At 38.0% G+C, this 26,801-nt stretch overlaps 1 protein-coding gene across 1 annotated transcript in view; it reads right to left on the bottom strand.

The window, feature by feature from the left end:
- Positions 1–26,801, bottom strand: part of myo6a (myosin VIa) — a 170,516-nt gene that overhangs the window by 112,378 nt on the left and 31,337 nt on the right. Inside the window, exons 3-10 of the mRNA XM_044329994.1 lie at positions 22,954–23,023; positions 22,551–22,624; positions 20,518–20,647; positions 18,456–18,561; positions 17,562–17,617; positions 17,373–17,470; positions 16,670–16,834; positions 8,680–8,760 (exon numbers count right to left, since the gene is read on the bottom strand). Of these exons, the coding sequence (XP_044185929.1) occupies positions 8,680–8,760; positions 16,670–16,834; positions 17,373–17,470; positions 17,562–17,617; positions 18,456–18,561; positions 20,518–20,647; positions 22,551–22,624; positions 22,954–23,023 (780 nt within the window). The remainder of the gene's footprint in view (positions 1–8,679; positions 8,761–16,669; positions 16,835–17,372; positions 17,471–17,561; positions 17,618–18,455; positions 18,562–20,517; positions 20,648–22,550; positions 22,625–22,953; positions 23,024–26,801) is intronic.

The following is a 26,801-nucleotide window of genomic DNA, read 5'->3' as shown; positions in this document are numbered from 1 at the left end:
GAGCATTTTGTCAATTAGTTTTTTTGGTCAGGTGGGGAAAAATACCACTGCAAAGCATGAAAATCTGAAAAAAAATTGTTTTTCAGATTTTTGGAGGATTGTTTTATGTTTCTAAGATACTTTATTTTATTTCTCAGTGTTGGACACTTTACTGCATCTTCACCTTGGCCAAGTAGGTGTTTTTGTTTGTCTGTTAGCAGGATAACTTAAAAAGTTGTTGAAAGATTTTAATGACAGTTAGCAGAAAGTAGAAAAATGTGACAAGTCTTTGGTGTAGACTGAGTAATTTTTAAAAGGGTTTCTTAAATCTGCATCAATATTTTTGAGAGCTTCATTTGATGGTTTTCTGCCCTCTAGTGGCCAAAATTAGACTGATGCAGCTTTAACCCTGTCAGACCCATTTTTGGCATAGTTCACATACTTGATTGGGGAAAATTTGGTGCATATATTTCAGATTCTCATCCAGATGCACAATACAATTTCTAAACAACAAATCTGGTGGAAGAAAACTGAGCATCTAGTTCTGTCATTTTTAATTAATAGGCAAGATGATTGGATACGATTTAAGAAAACAAACAATGTGATTTTACCAGTTTTGGAACTGAGATCTTTTACTCAAGTAAAAGTAGCAATACCACACTAAAAAAATACTCCATTAGAAGTCAAAGCCCTGCATTCAAAACCTTACTTAAGTAGTATTGGCAGCAAAATTTACTTAAAGTCTCAAAGTAAAAGTACTGATGATGTAAAATCGTCCCATTTAGAATGTTATATTTATCATATATATTACTGGAATATTGATATTGATTTATTGACATGTATAGTACATGTGAGCAGCATTTTAAAGTTGTCAACACAGAACCAATGTTAACAACTTATACTGTTGGGTCATCTAATCTATAACAATGCTATTTTATAGTTATTTTATAAAGATGATTGTATGTTTTACACATAAATTATTGATCTGAAAAGTAGCTAGTAACTATAGCTGTGGAATAAATGTAATGTAAGTACAATATTTCCTTCTAAAATGTAGTGGAGTGGAAGTATAAAGTAGCATTAAATGGAAATACTAAAGTAAAGTAAAAGTACCTCAGTACTGCACTTGAGTAAATGTACTTAGTTACACTCTGCCACTGGATTTTAATCTATATCACCACAAAAATGGTTTGTGAATTTTTAAATCCTTACAACATAAATAACAACATCTGTTGTAAAAGCTGATCTGATGTGAAGAGAACCTAAATAGTGCAGACTTACCAATAAAGTGAATTTTAAGCTAATGAACATTATATCTTGAGATGAGACCGTTTCCTAGAACATAAAATGTCAACACTGATGCACATAGAGACCAAATTTTTAATCAGCACCTCTTTCTGCTGAGCTTTTGGGTGTTTATACCTCTGCACTGTGACATTCTGAGATACACAAAAGCAATCACAAGTGATTTCAGTTTGATTGAAACACTATTTTCTACACGGCAGACGAAAGTAGGAAACCATACGAAGCACTCAAGAGGTGAAATAAAGATTAAAATCAGCATGCATTAACCTCCATACACTCAAGGAGGAGATGTGAACCCAGCGGTAAGGCTTCCCCAACATTCACATCAACGTCAAGATCTAAGAGAGTCCCTTAAAAACAGAAAGGAGGAAATCACCTTTTCATCCTGTGTGATACGAGACGGAGCAGTGAGGAGACATACAGCACATCATTGATCAGTGATGACAGCAAAGAGCACTTGTGACTACACCTGGTCTCAATCATCTGCAACTAATCCTTTTGTGGGTTTGTTTTATGTAACCTGAAGCACCAGGTGGGAGGGGAAGACTCCACGTTTGTTTGATTCTGTATGGAAACTTCAAATCCAACGTGTTTCTTTTTCTAAAGTTCAAGCTTACCTGAATTTGAGGCTACATTAAAGTGAATGAAGGGTACTTTTCTGTGATCCTGGGTTTTATCTGATATTATCTGTGGTGCCTGCTCTTCCATCCTGGTGCTCAAGTCAAAGCACAATGCTGAGGAGTGTTTGCAAATGTTATTTCATTGGTAGGGCTGAGCGATATATCGAATTATACTGATTGATTTGAATGTTTTTGAACATTCATTGCAGTATGTCATTATATGTTATTACAATGTCATGAAAATCAAGTTATAAGATGCACAAAAAGGTGAGAGAAGTCTTCAAAGAGAAATTTAGGCTGAATCTAAATGTCCGTCCTCCAGACTTGTTGACTTGTCAAATGATGTGTCGCAGGTCTGCAAGGGCACTGGACCCCAAAGGGATAAAATTCACTATGAGATGGGACTTAAGGCCTCTATTCTTTCCATGGAGATTAATTGAAATTCCTGACTCTGTAACTAATTTCAATTAGTTTCATTTGTAGACCTCTGTACTCAGACTTCCCGAGAATACGCCCACAAAGTCTGCGAGTCTGCAAGTGTGGTCAAGTCCAGACATTTGGATTCAGCCTTGGTGAAACTGCTGTACACTGCTCTTTAAGGGAGGTGGGGCAGATCACCAGACGTACCAAATTTGCCAAACCAACCAGTTAGTCCTCATCCTTAAAGTCTTTTCTCTTGTGACACCTTAAAACACTTCTGATAACGCCTGAATCTCACCTTGCTGAGTGTGAAATTATTATCATTATTGCCCCATATGGCCACTGGAGGGAAAAACACCCACTTCAACTGCAGTTGTCACCAACCGTCAAGTACCACTGTGTGTTTTCTGCCCTCCAGCCTCAGGTGGCAGTAATGAGCTACATGCTCAAAAACTTAACTTGGACAAGCGACACAAAGGAGAGATTTATGCATTATCAGACAGTGTTTTTTTTTCTTTTTACATGAGAAAAAACTTCCAGGATGAAGACTTATTGTTTGATTTGGCCAATATACATCTGATACCATTGGCCAAATAGGAATTTGGCTCACTCTCTCTTCTCTACTTCCAAGCCTTGGCAGCAGCTGCTGTTTTTGTGTGCTTTTACTATGCTTTAGCTTTTTGCCTCTGTTAGTCTTTTGCTTGTTTGGTGGGTCTGGTAATCCTGTTTTCGCAGCTTTATATCTGTTAGGTTTAGTTCTCCTGTTTAAGTTAGACGGAAGAGCCCAGATCCTACGACCGTTTGTGGGTTGGTATGGGTGTCTTCACTTCTTTTTGTTCATGTTGGCTGCCCCGTCAGCTTTTATTAGTTGTTGTTGGTTTTGTTAATAAATTGGTTTGACTTTTCTGATACTCCTGACTCTTTAATTATGTTGAGGCCTTCTTTGAAATAAGCTGTTTTAGGGAGTCGTAAAACAACATCTGGTTTACTTACCCACCTCTAGTAAAGAGCAACCACTTCTCTGAGCTTTTCTATGGAACATTCTGGGGCTAAAGTCACATCTACAACAGGGACAGACTTAAAAAACACTCTACACACTGATCTGAGCTATGGTTGTCTGGTTGCAGTCAACACCAGCTAGCAACTGTCTGCAGATTATCAGGCTAATTTCTTGTCAAACACAAACAGAGCAGATGAACTAGGTTAGTGTGTTCTATCTGCACGGATACTGTTCATTAAAGAGGGATGTTTTTGCTCTAATTAATTAATTGCATAACAATGATGGCTTTGCAGGTGGTGCAGGTCTTTTTCATTCTTTTCATTTCTTGAAAAAAAAATGTAGATTTTATTTCTTGGCTGCATCACCAAGCTGTACTCTGTGGATTCCACAAAACAAAACTCTTATTTGGCCATTTTCCAGGACAAACTCTGCCTTATACCCAACACTGTGTTTGTGACTCCAAGTCTAACACCACCAAGTAATTGAGCAGTACAAGCTTGAAGCGATTATAACACGAGACAAATTAGTCATTGTCCTGCGTTCTGTTCACCATGTCTTTGTTTTTTTAGTTATTTCTTTCAGCTTCTTTGTTTCCTTTCTGAATGTCTCCACAGTGCGACACTTCTGTGACCACAAACATGTAATTCAATTTCACATATCACGCTTGCTTAATGAACTAAGAAAATAGAAAATTTAAATGAAAAACAAAAAGTTAAACAAGCTCCATTACCTTTTTCTGCCTGAAGAAAATCCCACGACATGTATTTATTCTCAATACAAATATCAGCAGATATTATCTGAATTTGATTTTAAGAGAAGGATATCTAAAATACAAGGAAATCTTTGACAGATCTTTGAGCAATGGTTTAAGGTAGGTGCATTTTTAGGGTGGAAATCATCTGACCTTTGTTGTTGAAATCAGATAAAACGTTGAAATTAGGTCTCATATATTCAAATTTAACACCATTTAAGCTGAATTATCTGTATCAGTGAAGGTAAAGGTTTGAAGCAACATAGTAAGATAAAATATAACATTGTTGTTGCTTTTGGACACCACCAGGCAGCTGTACAGTTTATATCTACACTCAAAGATAAGTGGCCTGTGGAGACGCCACTAAACTGATCTCACACTCTAATTTTAATCTTCTGGACCATCAGGAGGAAATTTGCTGCTTAAACTTCATAGTTAAGGCGTCAATTAAAAGCATATTTCTGCTTTTTTGGTTGAAGTCCACAGCTTCATTACACTGTGTTTAAACCCAGTGAGAAGCAGCAGCAGCAGCAGTGGTTTCTCAGATCTACAGCTGCTGGTGAAGTTGTGATATCCTGAGTCATGAAAATGAAAAACAGCTTTTTTTTTTTTTATAGTGTCTGGGTTGAACAAAACAGTAAAACTACTTTCAGACGATATGTTCTGCATGGTTTGAGGGAAATTTCCACCATATTCACAGTTATCATGAGTCCGACTGTCACAAAACTCAATCAACACAGAAACTGTCATGTTTATGGTAATGGAAAAACAAGTAAGATCAATGTGCTTGGATAGCACACTAATACAGAAGAAATCCTGCAGTTACAGCCTGCACCATTCCTTTTAAAGTTTATGTGGAAACATTAAATAATTATGAATATGAAAATATCAAACAAACTGTGATGCATTATTAAAGGTTTCTCAAAATGCAAAGACTTACAGATTGAATCTTCTATGTTGCAAAGGAAAGTGATGAACTGTACAGACTGTAAAGCCCCCTGAGGCACATTTGTGATTTGTGATATTGGACTATACAAATAAAATTGACTTATATATAATAGGATCTATGACTCTCGGTAGAATATCCCTCCATTCATCCACCATCTTCAGCATGGACAGCAGAGCACCCGTCTCTTGTCTATATTCCTCTTAATGACTCCGATAATTAATAATGCTGCACTGCAGGGAATGCCACATATACAGTATCCGCAGTAATGGGATACTTGTGCATAATTAATCAAAGGCCGAAGGCAAAGGAAAGAGCTCATTTCACATGAGGTGGTTTTCTTATTAATGCAACCCATTAGATGTCTTTGTGCTGCACCGAGGCTCTGAGCCAGGCTGCTAATTAAAATGTTTGCTGTTTTAATGTGAACATCTGAATTTATTCTGAAATATATTAGATTATATAGGCAGAGCTGGTTTGCAGCAAGGAATTCCAGGCCAGGAAACATAACGCCACTAATGAAATATCTGAGAGGGTCTTTGTTGTTGCTGAGATAATCTAGTGTTGGGTTTCATCTCTTTAATGTGTTACCGCTGCAGCATAGCAAGCCTACATAATTGCACAAAAATATTCAAATGGAGCTTTGCAAAGGCATCCTCTGCTTTATCGTCTCGTTTTTTTTTTTTTCCATCTCGGTTGCTTGAGGTAAAAGCAAAAGTTTTCATCTTGTTCGCCAAGAAATTACTGCAAATCACATCGAGGCGCAAACAAGTTCTAATGAAACACAAGTAAGTAGAGTCCTTCATCACCGACCGTAAAACACAGTTATGTGTTGAGGATAAAACTGCAAATCTCACACCATGACTGCCTCAAAGTAAAAAAATTTAATTGAGTGTCAAAATCTCACATTGTTTCACAAAAAGTAGAGACTTTTACTTTTTTGTTTTTTAACTTTCTAGAATCTACACTAGTGCAGAGATCAAAGTATTAGCTTTAAAAGCCTTAAAGTGGGGCTAAGTAACTTTTTAAAGATGAAATAACAGATTCTTCCTTTTTCAAATGAAAAGTTTAATTCATTGTCATTGAACACACTCCTGCTGCTACAGCCTCACATGGTCTGGTATGACCAGTAGCTTATGCTAGCAGAATGTAGATAGATATTGCTGTGTAACTGACTTTATGACTTTTCTGTACTGTTACATTACGTTTCAACATTTACAGTCTTACTATAATTGTCACTTCAGTTCCATAGTCTTGCTTTAAAGCGTGAAAATGAGACTGGATCACTTGTTTGCACGGATGTGCTTTGCAGAGCTTTTAAAAGCAGAACATTAATCCGAGACTTAAATTTGTGGAAAATAATCCATTTAATTGTCTAATTTAAAAAGACAACGCAGTAGTGACGGCAGACATACAAACAACTGGCTGTATTCTAGTTTCCAAATATGGTCTTTTGTGGTGCTGATTTACTGGACACAATCTAAATTTACATTTTTCACCTACTGATACACACAGTACCTTGATTCGATGTTTTATTTGCTTAGATGAGTATATTTACATATTCATAATGATCATATTCAGCCATGTTTAACATGTCTTCAGCTGGTCCAGCCAAAACAAAACTTGAGTCCTGAACAAGATATCTCAATAACATCTGGCCTGATTGCTTTCCCAATATCCCCAGAAGATGAATTGTTATGTTTTTGACCATTTATGATCTCACATTCCCATTTCAATCTTCTGGACCATCAGGGGGGAAACTAAAAGTATATTTCTGCTTTTTTGGTTGAAGTTCACAGCTTCATTACAGCGAGTGAGAAGCAGCTGAGTCATAAAAATGAAAAACAACTTTTTTTTTTTATAGTGTCTGGGTTGAAGAAACTACTTTCAGAATATATGCTCTGCATGGTTTGAGGGAAATTTAAACAATTTTCGCAGTTTTCAAGAGTCAAACTGTAACAGAACTCAATCAACACAGAAACTATATGTCATGTTTATGGTAATGGCAAACCGAGTAAGAAAATGTGTTATATTATACACCATCTTCAAGTCTGACAGTCACAAACATATTCCTGCTCTTCAAATGGATAAAAATAATGGACGTAGCCAACATGATGTCACCCATTGGTTTATGGACTCCCGTTTTGAAGCCTCGAGTTTGACCATCACCGAGCCAGAAGTGATAAGAAGTGACCATATTTGGACGAGAGTGTGGAGCTGGGGGGGGAGCTCCCAGGGTCCAACTAAAGCAACTTGTCGATCACAAGGTATCCACACCCTAAAGCATAAGCTGCTTTATCATCTATTTTACTCTAAATGGGACCATAATTTACAAAATGAACATCCTGCTGCATTGAAGAAGACTTGAAACTAGTGACTGAGCCCATAAACTCATTAGGAAAGTGTTTACTGAGGTAATAAATCAAATGAGAAGTAGGGTCATTTTCTCATAGACTTCTATACAAACAGTACAGAGTCACCCCCTGCTGGCCATTAGAGAAAATGCAGGTTTAAGGTAATTGGCTTCACTTTCTAGAAGCTACCCACTTTGGATGAACCCTTTAGATTTCAATAATCCCATGACCTTTCCTCTTGCGCCACCGTCAGGACAAACATTACATGTTTACCTCCAACACTGGGCAGACTCTAAGAGAAGAAGAATCATCAGTATGCTGGAAAATGTAAACTAATTATTCCCTTCAGAGAGGTAAAACTCCTTGTGGCCAAATCCTATTCCAGTGGATCAGAGGATTTCCTCTCCCAGCTGGGAATTACCTGGAGTTACCAAGACAAACAAAGAAACCAATAATAAGATTCACACCTGATAAATCTGTTCAGCTGAGGAGATGAGAGAAGATACTAAGCAAACAGCAACAAAGAAGCGAGAGAGCAGGACAAAGAGCATCAGACACGGTGAACGATGAGAGAACAGAGGAGGTATAAATCAAAAGCTACAAACCGTCCTGCACAGGCAAAAAACAGCCAGAAGGAAACAGGAGCTGGAGGCAGTAAATCTGAATCAATCTGCTGAGTCAGGTTTAACGAGGCGCTAGCGGAGTTTGCAGAGCAACTGTTTCCTTTCTTACAGCACACAAGGCGATGAGAACGTTTGCTTTTTTTTTTTATTCTACTTGTATTTTTTTTTTGCATCCAACTAAAACTGAGAATGAAACACAGTGGACACAGTTCAGCTACACAGTCCTCACTGGAGTACAAAACACTATACTTTTCTCTACACTGACTGACAGACATGCAACACTGTGTTTTTATGGAGATTAAATGATTGTGTCTGACAATCAAGGGGACATATCGTGCACATTTACAGGTCTATACTGTTAATCCACTGGAATATCTTTGCATTGTTTACAGTTAAAAAACAGTCACCAGTTTATCTTATACTGGTGACTGTTACTATTCTGCTTGTTAACTTCAGTACAAAAGTAGTAAAACAATAATAATGCCACATGCTGGACACTGGGGTTAACCCTTAAAGGACAGATTCACAGTTTCTCAAGTGTGAATAACCTGTTTCAATGTTCATTTGGGCTCCTTTAAGACAGACTTGAAAAATTGTGAATCTGTCCTTTAAAAACAACACAAACCGGCAGTGTGGAAGAAGTGATTGAATGAAATGGAGTCAGGCTGCGGTGGACTGTACCTCTGGGCTCTTGCGGTTCTGCAGGATCTGTTTGTCTGTGTCTTTGGAGGCGAAGAATCGAGTGCATCCTCTGTTCAGGTACTGAAAAACACACAGAAAGAGAGAAAAGCAAATATGTAAGTCAAACTTGTCAAAAACTATATTGTACACTTTGAAGGTCTATAGGTTTATAGCAGCATCACTATATTTTTTTCAGGATAAGTTATGCTATTCAGAAATGCATCATTTTGCATGTGAGTACTATTATACATGTTCTAGGAGACCTTTTGTCTCTTTTGTGTCCATTTATGAACGTATAAAGGAGATTTTCAAGAACCATGTTGATGGGACTTTCTGAGCCTTAGTAATCTCAAAACATGTATCCATATAAATAAACATTATCATTGATCACTCTCATTGATTAGCCAGTTTTAAACAGCTTTTTCTTTTGCTTCTGAACATTTTTGTGCCTTTTTCCCTTATTCAATTTGGGTAAATCTGCCTGCATGTATGTATTTATGTTTATAAAGTGCTTTGTAATCCCTGGTTCTGATAAAAAAAATGTAAAAACTTTTACTGGAGGAAAAGTCAGAAACTTGTTGATTACGAACCGAGATCTCAAAGCAATCAATAAGATTTTAAAGTGGATTTATTCGCATTGATTAATAACAGATTGCAGAGAGAAAAGCTCTGCTGATTTTTACATCTTGTGTTTTGATGTCTGCGCGTTCAGGTTTGACAGAGTTATGATTTGAAGATTAAAAAGTTTGAGTTTTGATACAAATCGCCTCCCCTCGGCCACAAATTGTTCAACAGTTACTGTTCAGACTGAGCGATTGTCAGATTGCTTCAGAAAGGCGGTTTCAGACGCTGTTAGAGGATCTTTGTAGCGTACAGACGCCTTTGAAAGTCAACAACCACAATAATACCTGTAACCAAAAGTCAGGTAAGACTGTTTTACTGTCCGGTATAAGACATGAGGCCTTTTCTCAATCTGCGTTCTTGTCTGTACCTGTGAAACGTCATCAGTCACTGTGACTGAGACGATCGGCCACTCAACATCCGTGGTCATCAGGGGTAAAACAGTGTGATCTCTGCAGCATTTTGATATCTGATATGATTCCTTTTCCGAGTTGAATATTGGTCTCAGAGATGAAATCTAATCCACATTAGTTTGTCTGAAGTTAAAGTGAATCTTCATGTTTTTACTGGACAGAACAACAGCGCTGCCTCTGTGGACTCTGTGCTCCTTATATGTACAGACACATTGCAATAAACATCTGTAAATACAAACATCAAAATTTACAGATCAGTCTAATTACGTTTTGTTTTATTTTTTTAATATACATAATAAATGTGATTTTTATAATAGCTACATTACAGATTGAATAAGATGTCTGACTGCATCTTGCTGTCATTCAGGTTATTTTTCTGTCAGTGGAGCTTTGAGTTGAGATGATTTTGTCACAGTACAGTCACGTCCAGCTGTTCCAATCCTGCGTCCTCCCGTCCTACAGAGTTTGGACTTCTGAGTTGTTGAGAGAAGTTTGAATTCCCAAGTAGTCAAGGCTGAAGTTGTGGTACTTTCTACAAGAAAGGCCTGTGTAGTTTGTGTGTGATGATCCCAAAGCATGTTTCTTAGACAGTTTTCACATCTTTTTCTCTTGTGTCTGATAAGAAAGCACAACTTCTGTTCGCCGTCGGTCTCAATTCACCTCAATAATTAAATTAGCATTTGCACAAAAAGCAATCCCGTCCCCTCGGTGAATCATCCTGTCCCAGATTAAATGACTTTCACCAGCTGGCCTCCCCAGCTTTACGCAGAGATACGAGGTAACGGCGACTCTAACTTCCCAGGTGTCTTGGGGAGGAGGGAAAATGAGAGATTCGGCGGTGGCGGTGGCGGTGGCGGTGGCGGCGGCTCTAAGCCGGGGCTTATCTTGTTTGGAGAGGCGAGTCCTTTAAGCGGAGCAGATGGACATAAACAAAAACTTTCATTACAGGAGAAGCCACGGGGGGAGGCCTTCCCTTCATGCAGCCCTCCATCTCTTCAGCAGATTGCAGATGAGACGCGTTCTCCATCTTGTTCCTCTTGTTTTCCTCCTCTGCAAACGCTCGTTCAATCTCACCTTAAAACAAAACACCACAAGGCTCCATTATGCTCTCATAGATGCTTCTACTTTTCATCCAGTGCATTTTTTTTTTTTCCAGCCCAACAGTGGCCACACCAGACAGAAAGAAATCAGGATACGTCTGGAAAGAAAATGAGCTTGAGGTGCGACAATTGTTTCTTTTATTCCCATGTAGTGTATCGTCGTGTGTGTGTGTGGAAGGAAACTGATGCTGCATCTGGGATGCTTCAAAACACGCTGACAACATCCCATCTCCAGTTTTTCTGCGATGAATAGGAGCTCAGACGTTCTTTGACACACACGAGTAAACACGGTGAACATCCAATCCAATCGTAACTCATCGTAAAAGACAACCAGCTACGATTGGACTGAAAGTCACAACAAGAATTTATGACTCGTCTAATCTCCCACACCGACCATCTCATCTAGATATCGAGATATTTGATATGAAATAAGTTCACAAAGTATCAATGATCTCTCTCTTCTCTTCTCATCTTTACCTCCTTCAGCCCTTACTTGTTTCCTCTTTTCGCCATTTCTTTTTTCCTTCCTCACATTTTTATTTCCCTCATTCTTCTCTCCGTCTTTCTTTCTTTACTTCCTTAATAACCTCTTCTCAAACTGTAAGCAGCATTTTTTTTACCTTCTTTCTTTATGGGTCAGACTTTTTTTCCTTGATTCCTTAATCTTTTCTCTTTCTTTTATTATTTTTTCCTTCCTTGTTGCCATCTTTTCACATGTGTTTTCATACATCTTGATAACTTTCCTTCTTTTTCTCATATTTGTTTTTCTTTCATCTCTTTCTTTCAGTTCTTCTTTCTTCTCTTCTTTGTCTTCTTTTTGTCTTTCCTTTCTTCCTTACTCCTTTATGCCCTTTGTTGATTCCTTCATTATTTCACCTTCTGTCTTTTTCATTCTTTCCTTCCTTAATACCTTCTTTTCTTGCTTCTATCTTTCTTTCTTTGTATATTTTTCTTCTGTTCTTCCTCCTTTTCCTGCTTATTCTGTATTTGATTTCCTTCCTTATGCCTTCTTTTCATACTTCCTTTCCATCTAATTTCATTATTTTTCCCATATTTGTTTCCTTCTTGATTTGATCTGAAAGCATAAAGGAGACTAAAATCTGTTACTTTTGACATCTGACTACATTATATATTAAAGGGGGACTTAAAGTACTTTGCCACTGAGGTATTTATTCTTTTACTTCAGTTAAAGGACTTCAGACACACCTTTCACATCTCTTGTTCTCTCATGTCTTATCAAATCACTTCACACCAAAATCAGCTCTTTAAAAAACACCTTGAACAAACCTGCTCGGACCTGAACGCACCTCGTCGCTCCTTCTGGTGCACAAAAGAAACTGAAAGAGTTCATCGCGGCCGTCACAGCCTCAAACCAAAACCGCTATTATGAGAGAGCACAATGAATCTTTTTTTCAGCAGGAAAAAAACTGTAGATCTATGAATCCATTAGAAGATGCTGAACTGACCGCAGGAGGTGTAATAAGTTGCAGAGAGCGAGCGTCGGCACTTTAAGGCCTGAATATGACTGTTGAATAGATGTTTCTTTTTTATTCTGAGTACGACTCAGCTGTTTTCTGAGAGAATCAGGTGAGTAAAGACTGTTTAAGATCTAAGACTAAGGTCAAATAAAAAAAATGAAGCACTGATCTGGTTTTTGCTTTTATTCGTGTTTTTATTATATGAATGAAAAAAAATAACGGAGGTAATTTACATAGCGATGCCCAGCCTGCATGGTAAACATAGTGCTGTGTACACATTTCCAAATCCACGCTCGCCTAAAACACTTTAATGTATATTTGACTTTATACTTAAAACCTTTGAGAAGTTGAGAGAGGTTCAACTTGATGTAAATGTCCTCTGACATGTTGGAGCAGCAGCCTGGAGAAAACAAATCAGACTCATTTTCATTCCTTTTGAGAAACTTAAGCACGTCTGATTTCTACTTCAACTCCACTATGTCAAAGTGCTTCAAACAAAACAAAGGTTGAGCTGCTTCCCGAATCTCTACAGTAGAACTTTAACGAGCTTCCGGGACTTGAAAACGTCCAAACGATGTGTGGAAACGAATCAGTCATGGAAATAACTACTTTGTTGTGTGCTGGTGGTAACAGGATGAAGTAACGGCCTTATTAGAGCTGTGTATTTACATTATGTGCTCAACAGAGATGGTTTTTTGTTTGTTTTTTATCATCATCATCTCTTCCCTTGTGTTTTTGAGAGTGTGTTCACTGCTGTTGATATACTTTTTGTATCTCTAACTGATACACCAGGAAACTTGTTTTATATGAATTATTGTTAAAAGGTTTTTTTTGTTTGGTTGGTTTTTTGTTTTTTAGGGTTTACATTTGTTTTTTCTAATGTGTATATGAATGCATGTACATATGTAAAAGATCAAGGCTAATCTGGGCATATTTTAAAGAATCAGTATCAGCTAAAATAAAGCCGATCAAATGCCGATCCCTTCATTACTGTGCTCTAATGTGTCGAGCTGAGTGCAGCTGCAGAGTTGTGTGATGATTCTCTGTTGGTTCATCACGTCGAGCCACGTCTCTGATATTATATATTTTGTCATTTAATACAGTGTTATTCTAAAAATATTAATTATAGCAGCTTTAAGTGCTTGGAATCATCTGGTTTCTGCATTTTTTTATGTGTGCGTTTATTAAAGTTATTGTTTTAACAACGATTATATTTAATTTCTCTATTTAAAGCCACTTGAGACAAATTTGCAATTTGCAATATTGGGCTATATAAATAAAAAATGACTTGAGTTGACTTTTTATTTACTTTTTTCTCTACTATATTCACTTGTGCATTGAAAATATGGATTTCTGTAATTCTTCTCCACATTTACCTTCATCACTCGAGAGTATGTTTCATTTATTTTGTTTCTTAGATGTCAATCTGCTCCAAAGATGAGCGTTTGGTTCTTGGAAAAAAAAAATCTGACTTCTTTGTTTCTAAACTGTGTTAAAAGTGTTTCAACAGATTCTACTTTAGAGCTCAGATGCTGACAGATAAAACAGCCAAGGATCAAAACATCTGGTCTCTCTTTAATTTGAGGACCAGCAGAAATGTAACAGCCATTATCTGCAGCCTTTACTGTACACTCCTCTGTTTGTAACTGGAGGTGAAGGATTTATGTTGAACAGAGAACAAACCAGATGGTAAACACGGCCGGCGTCTAATAAACACAGTACAGAATCTGTACGAACAGCCAGATGGGCTCCAGCTTTAATGGAGATTTGGTGCCACAGACAGCAGGACTGCATGATGGCTCAGTGCTGCCCTCTGGTGCTCAACAACTATTTAAATGTTTGATTTCTATTCCAGACATCCACGATGTGAGCATTATGCCCTTTTTATGTTTTTCACACCATTCTTGAAATAGTTGTGTATAAAAAGCCACCAATAACACTAATTTAGATTCTCTCAGTTCTTTGGAACCTGAGAAACCTGAATTGGGATCAGAGTCAGGCCAGATTATATTCAGATTAAACACATGATTCATCATCATCATCATCATCACGGGAGAAAAATGTGTTTTTGGAGGCAGAAGTGTGGAGTGTGAGGAAAAAATGAATCTGTGACAAACTGATGGAGCATCACGCTGAGTTTCCTCTTGAGTCTGTTCGAGGTGATCGCAGTTTAGAGAAGGTCTAATTATCCTCAGGTTTATTTTGAACTGTCCTCAACCACCTTTCTGAGCTAATTACCAAAAAAATTAGTTATTCATAGGTCAATTTCAGATCTGTGAAGACCTCAACAGAAAAAGAGATTTAGTCTTCCTCTGTAGTCTTCCATCATGCACATTTGCAGGTCTATATTTCTATCCTGGGGTTCTACTAGAATATCTTTGCATGATTTAAAGTTTAAAAAAACTCACTTATTTAACTTGCGAGCAATCTGACGTTAGTTTGATGGAGAAGTTTAGGTAACTTTGAGTATATAAATGACAGAAAAATCACAAAAAGCATGTTATGTCCCCTTTAAATCCCTCCCTTCCTTGTGTGAAATTTTTTTAAACAAAACAGGAATCACAATGGCGAGCGTCTTTGTCTCTTTCTTCTCCATCAGGAGGTCAAAGGTCAGAATCCGGCACATTGTAACACTCCAAGTCTGCGCCGAGCTTCAAGTTTGAGGATTGAGCTCTAACAGACTAAAATGTTCAGAGCACCACCAGACAGCTTGAAGTCGTATTAATAAAGAGACACAATCTTTGTGAAATCACACCTCTCATCAGATAAGAGACACAACTGTCGTGTGTGGAGAGCCCAGATGTTTCAGAACATCTGTTCACCACCAGTCAGATGAAAACACACAGAAAGCGTGTTCCTCTGAAGAAATAAACATCACGAAACAGTCATGCACACATACAGATGAAATCATTCTCACAAACACCTACTACGATGAGCCCCTGATAACATCCTCCTTCACATGTTCGTGAACTTCAAAAGTTCATCAACATGACACTAAAGGACACAGAGGGGCTTCTTTCATTTGGTGTTGGAATAATATGTTGAGACATGAAATAAGGCTCAGAGGAATCATTCAGTAACTCTGAAACTAAATTACAATCTACAGCCAGTTTTTTTTAGCCAAGAGAGTTAATAATGTTTCTACTCCGACAAATTTTCTTCATGCCTACTGGCAAATATTTAATACTGTATATCTACTAAAAATGTTGAAGAAGTAAAACCAGGGCAGATCCCTTATTACTCAGTAAAGCCACTTTCTAATAAATGTATAAATGATGTAGTTGTTATAAAAGTTGAGCAGAGTGGGCTGATTTTCTGTTCAAAGAAGCTGCGAGAACAAATTCTTGGGTGCAACAATCTCTTCTTCTTTACAGTTGGAGGTCAACGCTACAACGATACTGGAGAAAGCTCCGAAAAGTTTGTGGTCTGGAGCACAAGACAGGAAACGTCTGGACGAAATGCATCACAATCAGAGGCCAGGAGCCACCGTCTACATCAAATCTATACATTAGACCACAAGATCCTTCACGACTCCTCTCAACTAACTAACCATCTCTGATAGACTGACAAGTATCAGAACCAGGACAGCCAAGTTTCTGTAACAGCACTGATTAATTAATGTGCTGTTTTTAAGGGTATATATGCTACAGCTGCAACGATTAGTTGACCGATCCATTAATCAATCGAAAGAAAATTAATCAGCAACTATTTTCATGATCAGTGAATCGTTTGAGGCATTTTTTAAAGCAAAAATATCAGAAATGTGCTGGTTTCAGCTTCTCAAACGTGAAAGATTTCATGTTTTTCTTTGTCATACAAGATAGTAAACTGAATATCGTTGGGTTTTGAACTGTTGGTCAGACAAAACACAACATTTGGAGACATTGTCTTTGACTCTATAACATAATTTTTGTACCATTTACTAATATTTTATAGACAAAACTATTCATCAGTTAATTGAGAAAATAATCAGCAGATTAATCGATAACGACTGGTTAACTGGTTTGTGATGGCGTCTCTATGGGAATACTTGTTTTAATTAGTTTTTTATTTTGTGACGTGGGATTTTTGTTTGTTCTTGTTTTGTGTGACCTCACCAAACCAACTATGTTGAAATGGCGATAAAGTTTTGAATCTTCAATCTTAAGAAGAGCGGGAAAACGTGCAGCTGTGTGAGGAGGAAGTTCAGCGGAAAACCTGCCGGATAAGAACTTCTCCTTCTGCTCCTGACTGTACGATTTCGGTACATTTTTTGTTAATTCATGCACATAAATAACTTTTTCACAGTGCACGAATGCGAAAAACGGGTGTAAATAACGGTAGTAAAAATGGCAAACAAGGTGAAATAAGAGAGATGGAGCTCCGACTCTGCTCATACCCTGAACGTGTCCGGGGAGCTGAGGTGGAACTTCTGCCTGATGTCCTCGGAGGCTCCGGCACACAGTCGGTAGAAGATGTGGTAGTTTCTCTCCTCGGAGCTCTGAGTGCAGATCCTCGACTTCTCCAGCAGGTAGTGCGACACGAAGCCGCCCACCACGGCGTTCTGACCACACAAACACACGACAGGAAACACATTAATATTTGATCTCACTGTCACAACTAACGACACCACTACGGATGAGACGGAAATACTTATAAAATAGCAGAAATTTTAGATTTTAAAATGGTTAAAAGTGGAGGAAATAGAAATATAATACATGCAAATTACACATGTAATGTGTGTGTATGAATAATAAAAGGAAATATACTGATTTATAGTATATATGCAGGTCTGCAGAAACATACTGAGACAAAATAGAAGATAATAACTTGGATGCTCATTACTGTTTGTTTTTTTTGTTGTGTAAGCCTCTGAGACGAGACAGGGAATACTTTGTTTATTCATGTATTCAGGGATATTCATAAAGTAAATATGAAGATGAATATAAACAGCTTATGCTAAATAACCATAGCTATTAGGCGTCATATTTAATTCATTGCTTTTCATTGTTTGTAAAACACTGTAAGACTGTGATCTGAAAAAAAAGCTCATGAGACAAACTCTGAAGTTTCAAGCGGTTATTAGTTTTAATATAAAGTACCTTCTCGTTGAAGTGGATCTCCACAAACTTTCCGAAGCGGCTGCTGTTGTTGTTCCGGACCGTTTTCGCATTTCCAAAAGCTTCCAACAAAGGGTTCGCTGCAGGATTCGAGAAGGAAAAAAACAGTCAGAAACTCAAATAGAAACACAACACTAAAGGGCTTCAATGATGCAGAAAAGTGAATCTTACCTTCCACTATTCTCTCGTCTATGTCCTGACCTGTCCCGTACGAGGTTGTCAAGTATCTATTCATAAAAATAAATACATTTAGGATGAAGTTGGTTTCCACTCAAGTTTATTTTGTGTTTAAACTGAGCAGAGTTAAGTGTCAAAGTCCTGGAGGTGGACATAACAAAAGCAACAATTTAATACAGAAGCCTTGTAAACACTTTGGAGTTTAAAGTCTCTCCTGAGGTTGTTGTTGTTGTTGTTTGCAGTTAAAGCTCTGCAATCACAGAGAAGAGCGAGATGCCGTGAACCTTAAAAAAACGTTGCACATTTTCATACAGTCTCTCCTCGAAGGCGTTCACGGTGCCGCGCTCGGTCGTTCACGCAAAGAGAGACGGAGGAAGTTGTGTTAAGAATGAAGAAAGAGAGCGACCTTCAGGGAGTTTGAACACAACGTTCTCTATTCCGCTGTCGGAAAGGAGGTTAAAGGAAGTCTTGAATCCACCTCAGAAAATATGTCAATCTGGAGGCTGATTTTTATTCATCAGTTAGGTCTAACAATCTGTGACTCTCACAGAGATACAGGGACATTAAAAATCACTCCTTCTATCACATTAGCAATAGTTTTCTATTAGTTTTCACAGGTTGACATTTAATAATGCAATGTATGTTTCAATTATTTCAATATTGATTCCACAATGAGGACTAGATCATTTAGAAATACTCCATTAAACATGCTTTAAAAATGATAATTTGTGTAAATAAATGGAATATAACTGACTAAAAGAAACAGTTGAGGTCTTGTTACAGCTACGAGGATTTACATGATTCAAATCATCTAAAAATGTTCAAAATATGTGTTTAGAAAGTGACTCATTTAAAAAAAAAAGATCTGTGTGTGTGTTTGAGCCTCACCTGAGTACAAACTTGGTGTTCTCGGTCTTTCCGGCACCAGACTCCCCTGAGACGATGATGGACTGGCTCATCTTCAGGACCTTCATGTCCCTGTACGCCTTATCAGCTGGCCGAGCGACAAAGACAGAAGCGGCTGTGAGATTAAACTTTCCTCTTGCCTCAAGGACACGAACCTGACCCCAATATTCACCACATATGAAACTCCCAAAACTGCTTTTTTTTTTTCACCGCAATATCAAAAGTGAAGATAGAGACGGTGATGTTCAGAGGACTGTGGGAAATCTGAGCGCTGACTGCCACCTGGTGGACAGATCACAAACTACAACATGAGATTATGAAGCAGAGGAGGCACCAAATTTGCTATTAATACAGTAAAATTATTGTAATTCAGACATCTTTGGACATCTTTCCATTAATTGCAAATTTGTTTGGTAATATGCACTTAAATATAAAAACAAGGCAAGTTGGGAGGTCAGTAGATTTGACATGATGATACTTTAATGGTGCAAATTCCCAAACAAATTTGCAATCAATCAAACTACCAAAAACAACTGATATGCAGTGAAACATGACGGGCTCGAGCCTTATTTTCAGGAGATTATACACTAATTAAAACATACTTATGAATATTAAAGTCTGTTCCACTAGATGCCACTAAATTCTACACATTGAACCTTAGATGGTGCAATCGGCATCAATCAGTAGACAGCCTCATGTTTTAAGGGTCAATGAGGACGTTTACAAGCACATCTCATGTTTTTGTTCATACAGGTAGGGATGGGTTCCAGATCGATAGCAGGTTCCATTAGAGATGCGGTTTCTGGTCTTCAAAATACCAAAGATATGTCAAGCTCAAGCTCTAATTTGAGTTTAAAGTAGCTGGTTGGACATGTTTGAGTTATTTTTATTTGAGCCTTTTTACATGCAAATTCACTCACTTTATTATGCACAGCTACGCTGGTGGAATAGTTCAGATAAGATAAGATATACTTTGTTGCCCTCTTAGGGAAATTTTTCTTGCGCTCAGATTTGCTGCATTAAAAAACATTCATCTCCCAAACATACTTACATCATTCATACAAAAAAACACATTAAGACCAATGAAATCGACAAGGAAAATAATATTGCACCAGTTTTGCACATTGAAGCACGATATTGCATATTGTTTAAAGGTAAACCTCATCAGAAAATCAGTGAGGGATTCAAAAGGGTTTGGATTCGATTAAATGCGATCGAACCCCGTCGCTACACTGAGAGGAAACTCTTCAAGTTACTTTAAGAATCTCCCAATTAAACTTTCATTCATATCAACATTTTAATCTGATCATCTTTATAGTTGTGAATCAGGAGCTTCAGTATTCGGTATCAGTAGCTCCTGAAGTGCAGCAGGCTGCTGCTGATAATTGTATCTACAGGTTGTGTAGATTAATTAGGCTGCCACTAAAATCTGTCATGTTTCTAGTTGTCAGCCAACAAGAGGTGATTAGACATATTTAAGTTGTAGTTATTTAGCCTTCAGTTACTGCAAATGTTGAAAGGTAAACCTGATAAGATTCAGCAAGTGGATTAGAGAAGATCTGGACTTGATGAGTGGATTCAATACTGGAATCGAACCCCATTCTTACATATAGATGTAGCTAGGTTTGCACAAAAGGGTCGAGTGAAACAAAATATCAATCTGTGGTGTTTGGTGATGATTAATCAATACATACTCAACAGTAACTCCTCATATCTGTGATTCAGGGTGGAGTTACTCTTTAACAGAGACTAATCTATTCACAACAAAGAGAATTTAGCAGGAACAGAAGCAACATGTCAAACATTGAAATAAAAACTGCACCCAGTTTGTCTGGCTATGCTGTTACCTCAACTGTTAACATTGATCATAATAAACACAACGACCATTTATGGCACAGTCAGCAGCCTAAAACATACAGCAGATGAATCACGAAGGTCATATATTGAACCCACAGAACCAAAAACACCAGGCTTGCCTTTAATCTCAACACAAGTTTTTGTTTTTGAACTGAGAAGCAGGAAGTGTGTGTGTGTCGTTGCTCACCGATGGCGTAGACGTGCGGCGGCAGCGTGCCCAGCGACCTGCCGTGATACTGCTTGATGGTCTCCGGCGAGTAAAGCTTTGGGATGTCATAGTACGGGTTCACAGCGATCAGGATGTTGGCTACAAATGTCTGGCAGAGGAGAAGAAGAAGAAGAGGAACAAAACTCATTTAGAAACATTTTTGTATGACAAAAGCAACAACACAGGAAAAGTGCAACCTCTTATAGTATGTACACAAACTTTCTCTTTAACTTGCACACACTTCCCTTAGTGATTTCCTACATTTCCCAGAATCCCAATGCAGCAAGAATGTCAAGCTTTCTGTGCTGATATGTAGTGACAACGACTGATTTCATTTTTGTAGTTTAGAAAAAGTGAGTCTTATCCCATAAAACTCAAAGTTTAGTCTCAGCTTCAGACAGTCTATAAACCATCTGAAGCATCAGCTGCAACGCAATTTAAACGTCGAATCCTACAGAGTCTGCACTTCTAGACCAAATGTGTCACAACAGGCAAATAAGACCTGACAAGCTCAGAGAAATGCAGCTTTCTTTTGCCCAAAATTTGGGAGGACATAACCCGAGTATCTGTGGCAGCTCTGAGAATATCAGGATCTATTGTGTGCAAGAAGATTAATTCATGGAGCGTTCAGGTGATCCTCATCAAATCCTGTGGTTGGGAAAGTATCCAGGGCTGCAATTAATGTTTATTTTCATCAGTTTTGTCCATAAAACATAAGAAAAATGTAGAAAATGTCCATCACATTGTCTCAGAACACAAGGCGACATCATCAGATGTCTTGTTTTGTCTGACAAAATATCCAATTTTCAACAAATTCTCACATTTGAGAACCTGGAGCTGTCAAACATTTGGTGTTTTTACTTGAAAAGATTAATGATTGCTTGATTATCAAAATATCAAGATTTAGATCATTCGATTGACTAATTGATGCAGCTAAAGAAATATCACATGACCCCATTGTATTTACCAGGAGTTTGCCTTCAGATATTCACTGTTAAATGCATCACTTTAACTGGACCAATGAAAAGCCACGGCAGGGCGTCAATACTGGAGGAAATCTATAAATTCAACTGAGGCTGAACTAAATAAACTATCAATAAATATATGTCTCTGACATGAAAACAATGGAGGAGCTGTTAGACTTTAATCCAGTCACTTCCTTCTTCGGCCACTAGGTGTCAGTGTGCACTGCGTCTGATTCACAGCCAACTTCAGCTGCGTCACTTCAGAGGAAGATGAAGTTTATGAAGGATCAGATCTGAGGTCACTGCTGTGTTTACATGTGTGTTTAGGTGTGTGTGTGCTCTTATACTTCTATCTTAAAGGCCCCTGGAACAAAAAGGAGCTGCTCAGTCCCGATTAACCCTCCTGTTCATTATGTACAGTATTCCTATTGTGGAATATTACATAGCCCGAGTTTTGCTGTGGGGTTTTTTTTTTCTTATCTTCTTCATGTTTTTATCCCTCCAAAAGAACAAATACACACACACCAAAAAAAGGGGGAAAAAGCAAAATATCAATCCCCTCAACAATAATATTGTCATATTAAAAGCAACTTTCCAAGGATATCTGAGTCATAATGATAATAAAACAATATGTACAGTATCAATATAGCAATATGTGTGTAAGAGCCATATCAAGACTAGATCAGATATATTTTGTGATTTTCATGTGAATACTGTAGTAGCTAAAATGTTGAAATGCTCCTTTAGTTATTTTTGTACTAGCGGTGTCAAAGGTCTTAGAGGTCTCTGGAAATGTCTTTGAAATTGTTTTCTTTTATGGACCTCAATCTTTTATTTATTTTGTATTATTTATTTTTGATAGAAACAGTGGCTTATTTCTGTGACTCTATTGACCCTCATCAATGTAGAGATGATGATTACAAGAGGCACAAGATGCATCATTTCAAGTTTCAAATTTTGTAAACTTCAATTCAAGGGAACTGAACATATTGTGGAGGAATCACAGATAATTAATAAAATGTTTGAGCAGTCTTAATCAGTACTTACATAAATTTTGTCTTTGCTGTATCTCACTCGAACGTTGTTGAGCAGAGTGGCTTCATTCAAGTACATCAAAGAACCTGCGAGACACAAAAAGGACGAGAAGTTACTGAAGCACTTAATGCAAAACACAACCTGTCTGATAATAAAACTTCATCATAGAAATACTAAAAGTAACAAATCAAGACAGGCCTCAATTAGTGAGACACTTCTCTACTGCAGCTACAATTTCTAACAAGATATGAAAATCTTCCTCAGAGCAGACTAACATTTGAGAAGAAAACTAGACTTTACCTTTAACTAACAAAATAATCACATTCAGCAACTAGACAATGAGTTGTAACAGTCACAAACAGGAGCCAGATAGAGAGAGATATATATTAGAAAGAAATCGAGTGATAAATCTTACAGTTATCCTCCACATGTTTGTTGACATCGTCCTCTGCAGGGAAGACCTGGTTGATGGGAGCCAAAAATGTCTGTAGAGAAAGAAAAAAAAGAGAAGAAATTGAGTTTATGAATCATTAAATCAAAAATCGTATGTGAACACAATATCTTCAGGCGCCAACATACTGGATCTAGTGGACAATAACGCCCACTAATGATTTTACTCAAACATTTAATTTCCTACTTAGTTTACAAACCTTCTCAGGGTGAAATAAGCCTCCATGTTCATTTATAGACATATATAACTTTTATAAAAGTATATAAACATCAGATTAAATACAATCACACCAACAACGAGAAACACGAACATCGGAACAGCTTCTCAATTCAGGAAATGAGGTTTTGTGAATGTTAGAAAGATAAAGAGGAAAAAGCACCATTTATTAAATCATATCATATATAATTATGATGGAAAACACCTTTTTTATTCCACACTGCATTAGTTTTTCTGAAGCTACATACTTGTTTCAAAACTTTTGTTCCATCAGTTATTTCGTCAATCCTGAATATTATCTTTTCATATGTTTGCATTTTTAGAAATCTATTTCTTACTGTTCTGGTATTATTTAAAGTTTGATCTTGTTTTGTAACCATCTCTCCAGCTGCTCCGGTCTCCGACCTGCAGCTCAGTGCATGAAGGCCTGATGAATTATTTGGAGGCAGAAGGAAACAGGATCAGAGTGAAGGGGAGGCTGGACACAGAGAGAGCGTGCTGACTGAGACACTGAGGACAGTCACAGCAGAGTGCAACCACTCTGCATTATTAACAGTCCCATAAACTCACACGTCAATCCCGAATAAAACTCACAAAACCACTGCCAGCATCTCCAATTACAGCCACTATCCATCAACAGATTATAAATCAGGTTTCCATCCAAATTTTTAACCGAAATGTCAGAAAATCGATAAAAGAAACTGCCAGTTAATGTGTGTTTTCATCCACTTCTGTTTTGCGAATATTAATGAGTTGAAGTAAACAGTTGGTGACGCTGATTCTCCTATCGAGTGCAGCAAACTACAAAAAGAAGAAGATGGTGGTGCAATGCGATGACGTAATTAATAGAGTGACAGTCAGAGCTGAAGCGATGGAAAACGTGATGGAGATCATGATGGACAGAACAGCTGACATCACAGCTTCTTGTTTTTGGAAGTTTTTTGATAACAGGCCTGTGTCAAGTTATACAGACTCATACTGAATGCTGCCCGGAGACGGAAGAAGAGAGCTGACAGTGAAAAACGTCATATTTCGTCTCTCCAGCAGCAGGGTGGATCGTACTTTCCCACTTCATCCAATATTTCAACTTTTTTTTTTTTTTTGCAAATTTCCAGTGTTTCCACTCACGTTTATTCATGTGCAAATTGTAAACCCACCTATAGATTAGTCATTCACATTCGCTCTCACTTCATCAGTTTGTTCGTTAAGGCAGAAGTCATAAATAAATGTCATAGCTGGTCATTCTAAACTTTTGGAAATTTGTGTTTGGTAGATTATTTCTTTGTTGTAACAATGCTTCTTGGCAATAAATCTTATACCGTTGGAAAGCCTGTTTATTTTTAAATGGTGCCACATTTGTAAGGAACATGCATTTGTGGGATGAGCAGCAGAGCTGAGTATGTGGGTTGTGCCCATGAAAAATTTGCCAAATCTTCTCTGCCAATGCCAAACAGCTTATTCTGCCATTGACTCTTGCTTGGTGTTTGGTGGATTGGATAATTGAAGAAACAAGACATATTGGCAATTTAACAATTTATTCATTTAACAAACAGGAGCCTCCGTAGCATGTGGAAGAACCATACACAGCCACAACAGCCTGGCACCTCCTCCTCATGCTGAGTCACCAGCCTGGTCACACTCTGCTGTGGGATGGCATCCCATTCTTCAACCATATTTTTCATTGGGGCGACCCACATTCTCAGCTCTGCTGCTCATCCCACAAATGCAGGTTCCTTACAAATGTGGCACCATTTAAAAGGGAAATAAACAGGCTTTCCAACGGTATAAGATTTATTGCCAAGAAGCATTGTTACAACAAAGAAAAAATCTACCAAACACGAATTTCCTTACTTTTTGTGCTTTGTTTATATTTTATCATTTCCAGGATAAGTGCTCAGAAATTACATGATTAGTTTACATGTAACAATTAAAGCAAATTGACCCCTTGAGGTACAAATGTTGTTCTCTGCTTCGCTGTTCCATCTGAAGTTTACTTTCCCTCTAAACGCTCTGAGGCTTTAGCTCACTGCACATTTTTACATTCTTTAAAGCTAAAACCAACCATGTTGAACTAATACAGGAGGGTTTAGGAGGACACATGTGACCTCATTGTTTTGAGGGGGGGGGTATAGGGGGATGTCGGTGTTGTATTTCTGTGATCGGCAGGCCAATCACTGCCAGCTCAAACAGGCTCTCCCTGCAGGGCCAAGTCATCTAATCTGTCCAATTACAGAGGCAGTGCAGGCCTTCAGAACACCGAGGCTGCCGTGCCAAGGTGACGTACAGTCGATTCATTCTTTCCAGTGGTGGCATGTTCCACATTCTCAGCCCAAACTGGCTGGATTCCACAGAGCTGCGCAACATGAGGAGAATAGAGAGGAGAAAACGGGAAGAAAGAGGAGGTGGAGGTGTAGGGGGGGAGGTGATGCAAGACCAATAATCTGAGAGAACAAATAGAAGCTAAACACTGTTCGGCCTGTCAACACCAACAAAGTGGTGACTGAGTGCAGAGATCATAGTGTAACCAGAAGGTCCCTGGTTTGATCCCCTCCTACAGCTCATATGTCCTCAGTTGTTCCAAGTTAAAGCTTTGTTCAGACAGAAAGCAAAACACATTTGACCGCTAGAGTGTTTGTGCAGTCTGTGTTGATTTGCCCCAAACAGCAAATGTACCGACTGTACAGACGTGATATTTAACTCCAGTAGAGCCGCAATGATCAGTCGATTAATTATTTAGTCGATCAACAGAATATTAATCGTCATCTATTTTAATAATCCAATAATCGTTTAGTCATTTTTTTAAGCAAAAATGCCAAATACTTGCTGATTCCAGCTTCTCAAATGTGACAATATGATGCTTTTCTCTGTTTTACACTGTAGTAAACTGATTATCTTTGATGTTTTGGAGTGTTAACCGGACAAAACAAGACATTTGAAGACATCATCTTGGACTCTGGGTGATTATATAAAGGGCATTTTTCAATATTTTTTGATTTCATAGAGAAAACAATTAGTTGAGAAAATAATCTGCAGATTAATCAATAATGAAAATAATTGTTAGTTGCGTATTCATTCAGTCTCTTTTGCTTCAAATAGCTGTTGGCATTATAATTCCTCCTAGAAGGGTATACTAGTCACTATATTACAGACGACTTTAAATACCTGTTGCATAATCTCTTCTCTTTCCCTACATCTTTTTAAAAACCTCTCTCTCCATCACCATCATGGAGGCGGATGCCCGCTGAGATTTATTGAAACTACAGGACAAAGAGTCAAACCATTGTAGCTGATAGTATGACAGGGTATCATGCTCTCTGTCTTTCCCCTGACGTCCATCTCAGGAGGCCTGCCAGCGAGTGAACACATCGTCAGACACTGGCACAAACTGGCTGCAGCAGGACAGACCGGACATTGTTCTGACTCTGACTGTTACAGGCCTCTGCTGCGGCCCGGAAAAACTCACTGTGACAACAGATCTGAGGGCTACACGTGACCCTGTTTCTGAAGCAATGTTCACTCCACAGATCCATCAGTCGGTTTTTTTACCCTGAACTGAACCTCTCAGGCAGCTCTTCATCTTGGATCTTATTAGACTT

The sequence above is a fragment of the Thunnus albacares genome, chromosome 16 (genome assembly GCF_914725855.1).
Source record: "Thunnus albacares chromosome 16, fThuAlb1.1, whole genome shotgun sequence".
Taxonomy (NCBI): Eukaryota; Metazoa; Chordata; class Actinopteri; order Scombriformes; family Scombridae; genus Thunnus; species Thunnus albacares.
This window is presented reverse-complemented; position numbering and strand designations above follow the sequence as displayed.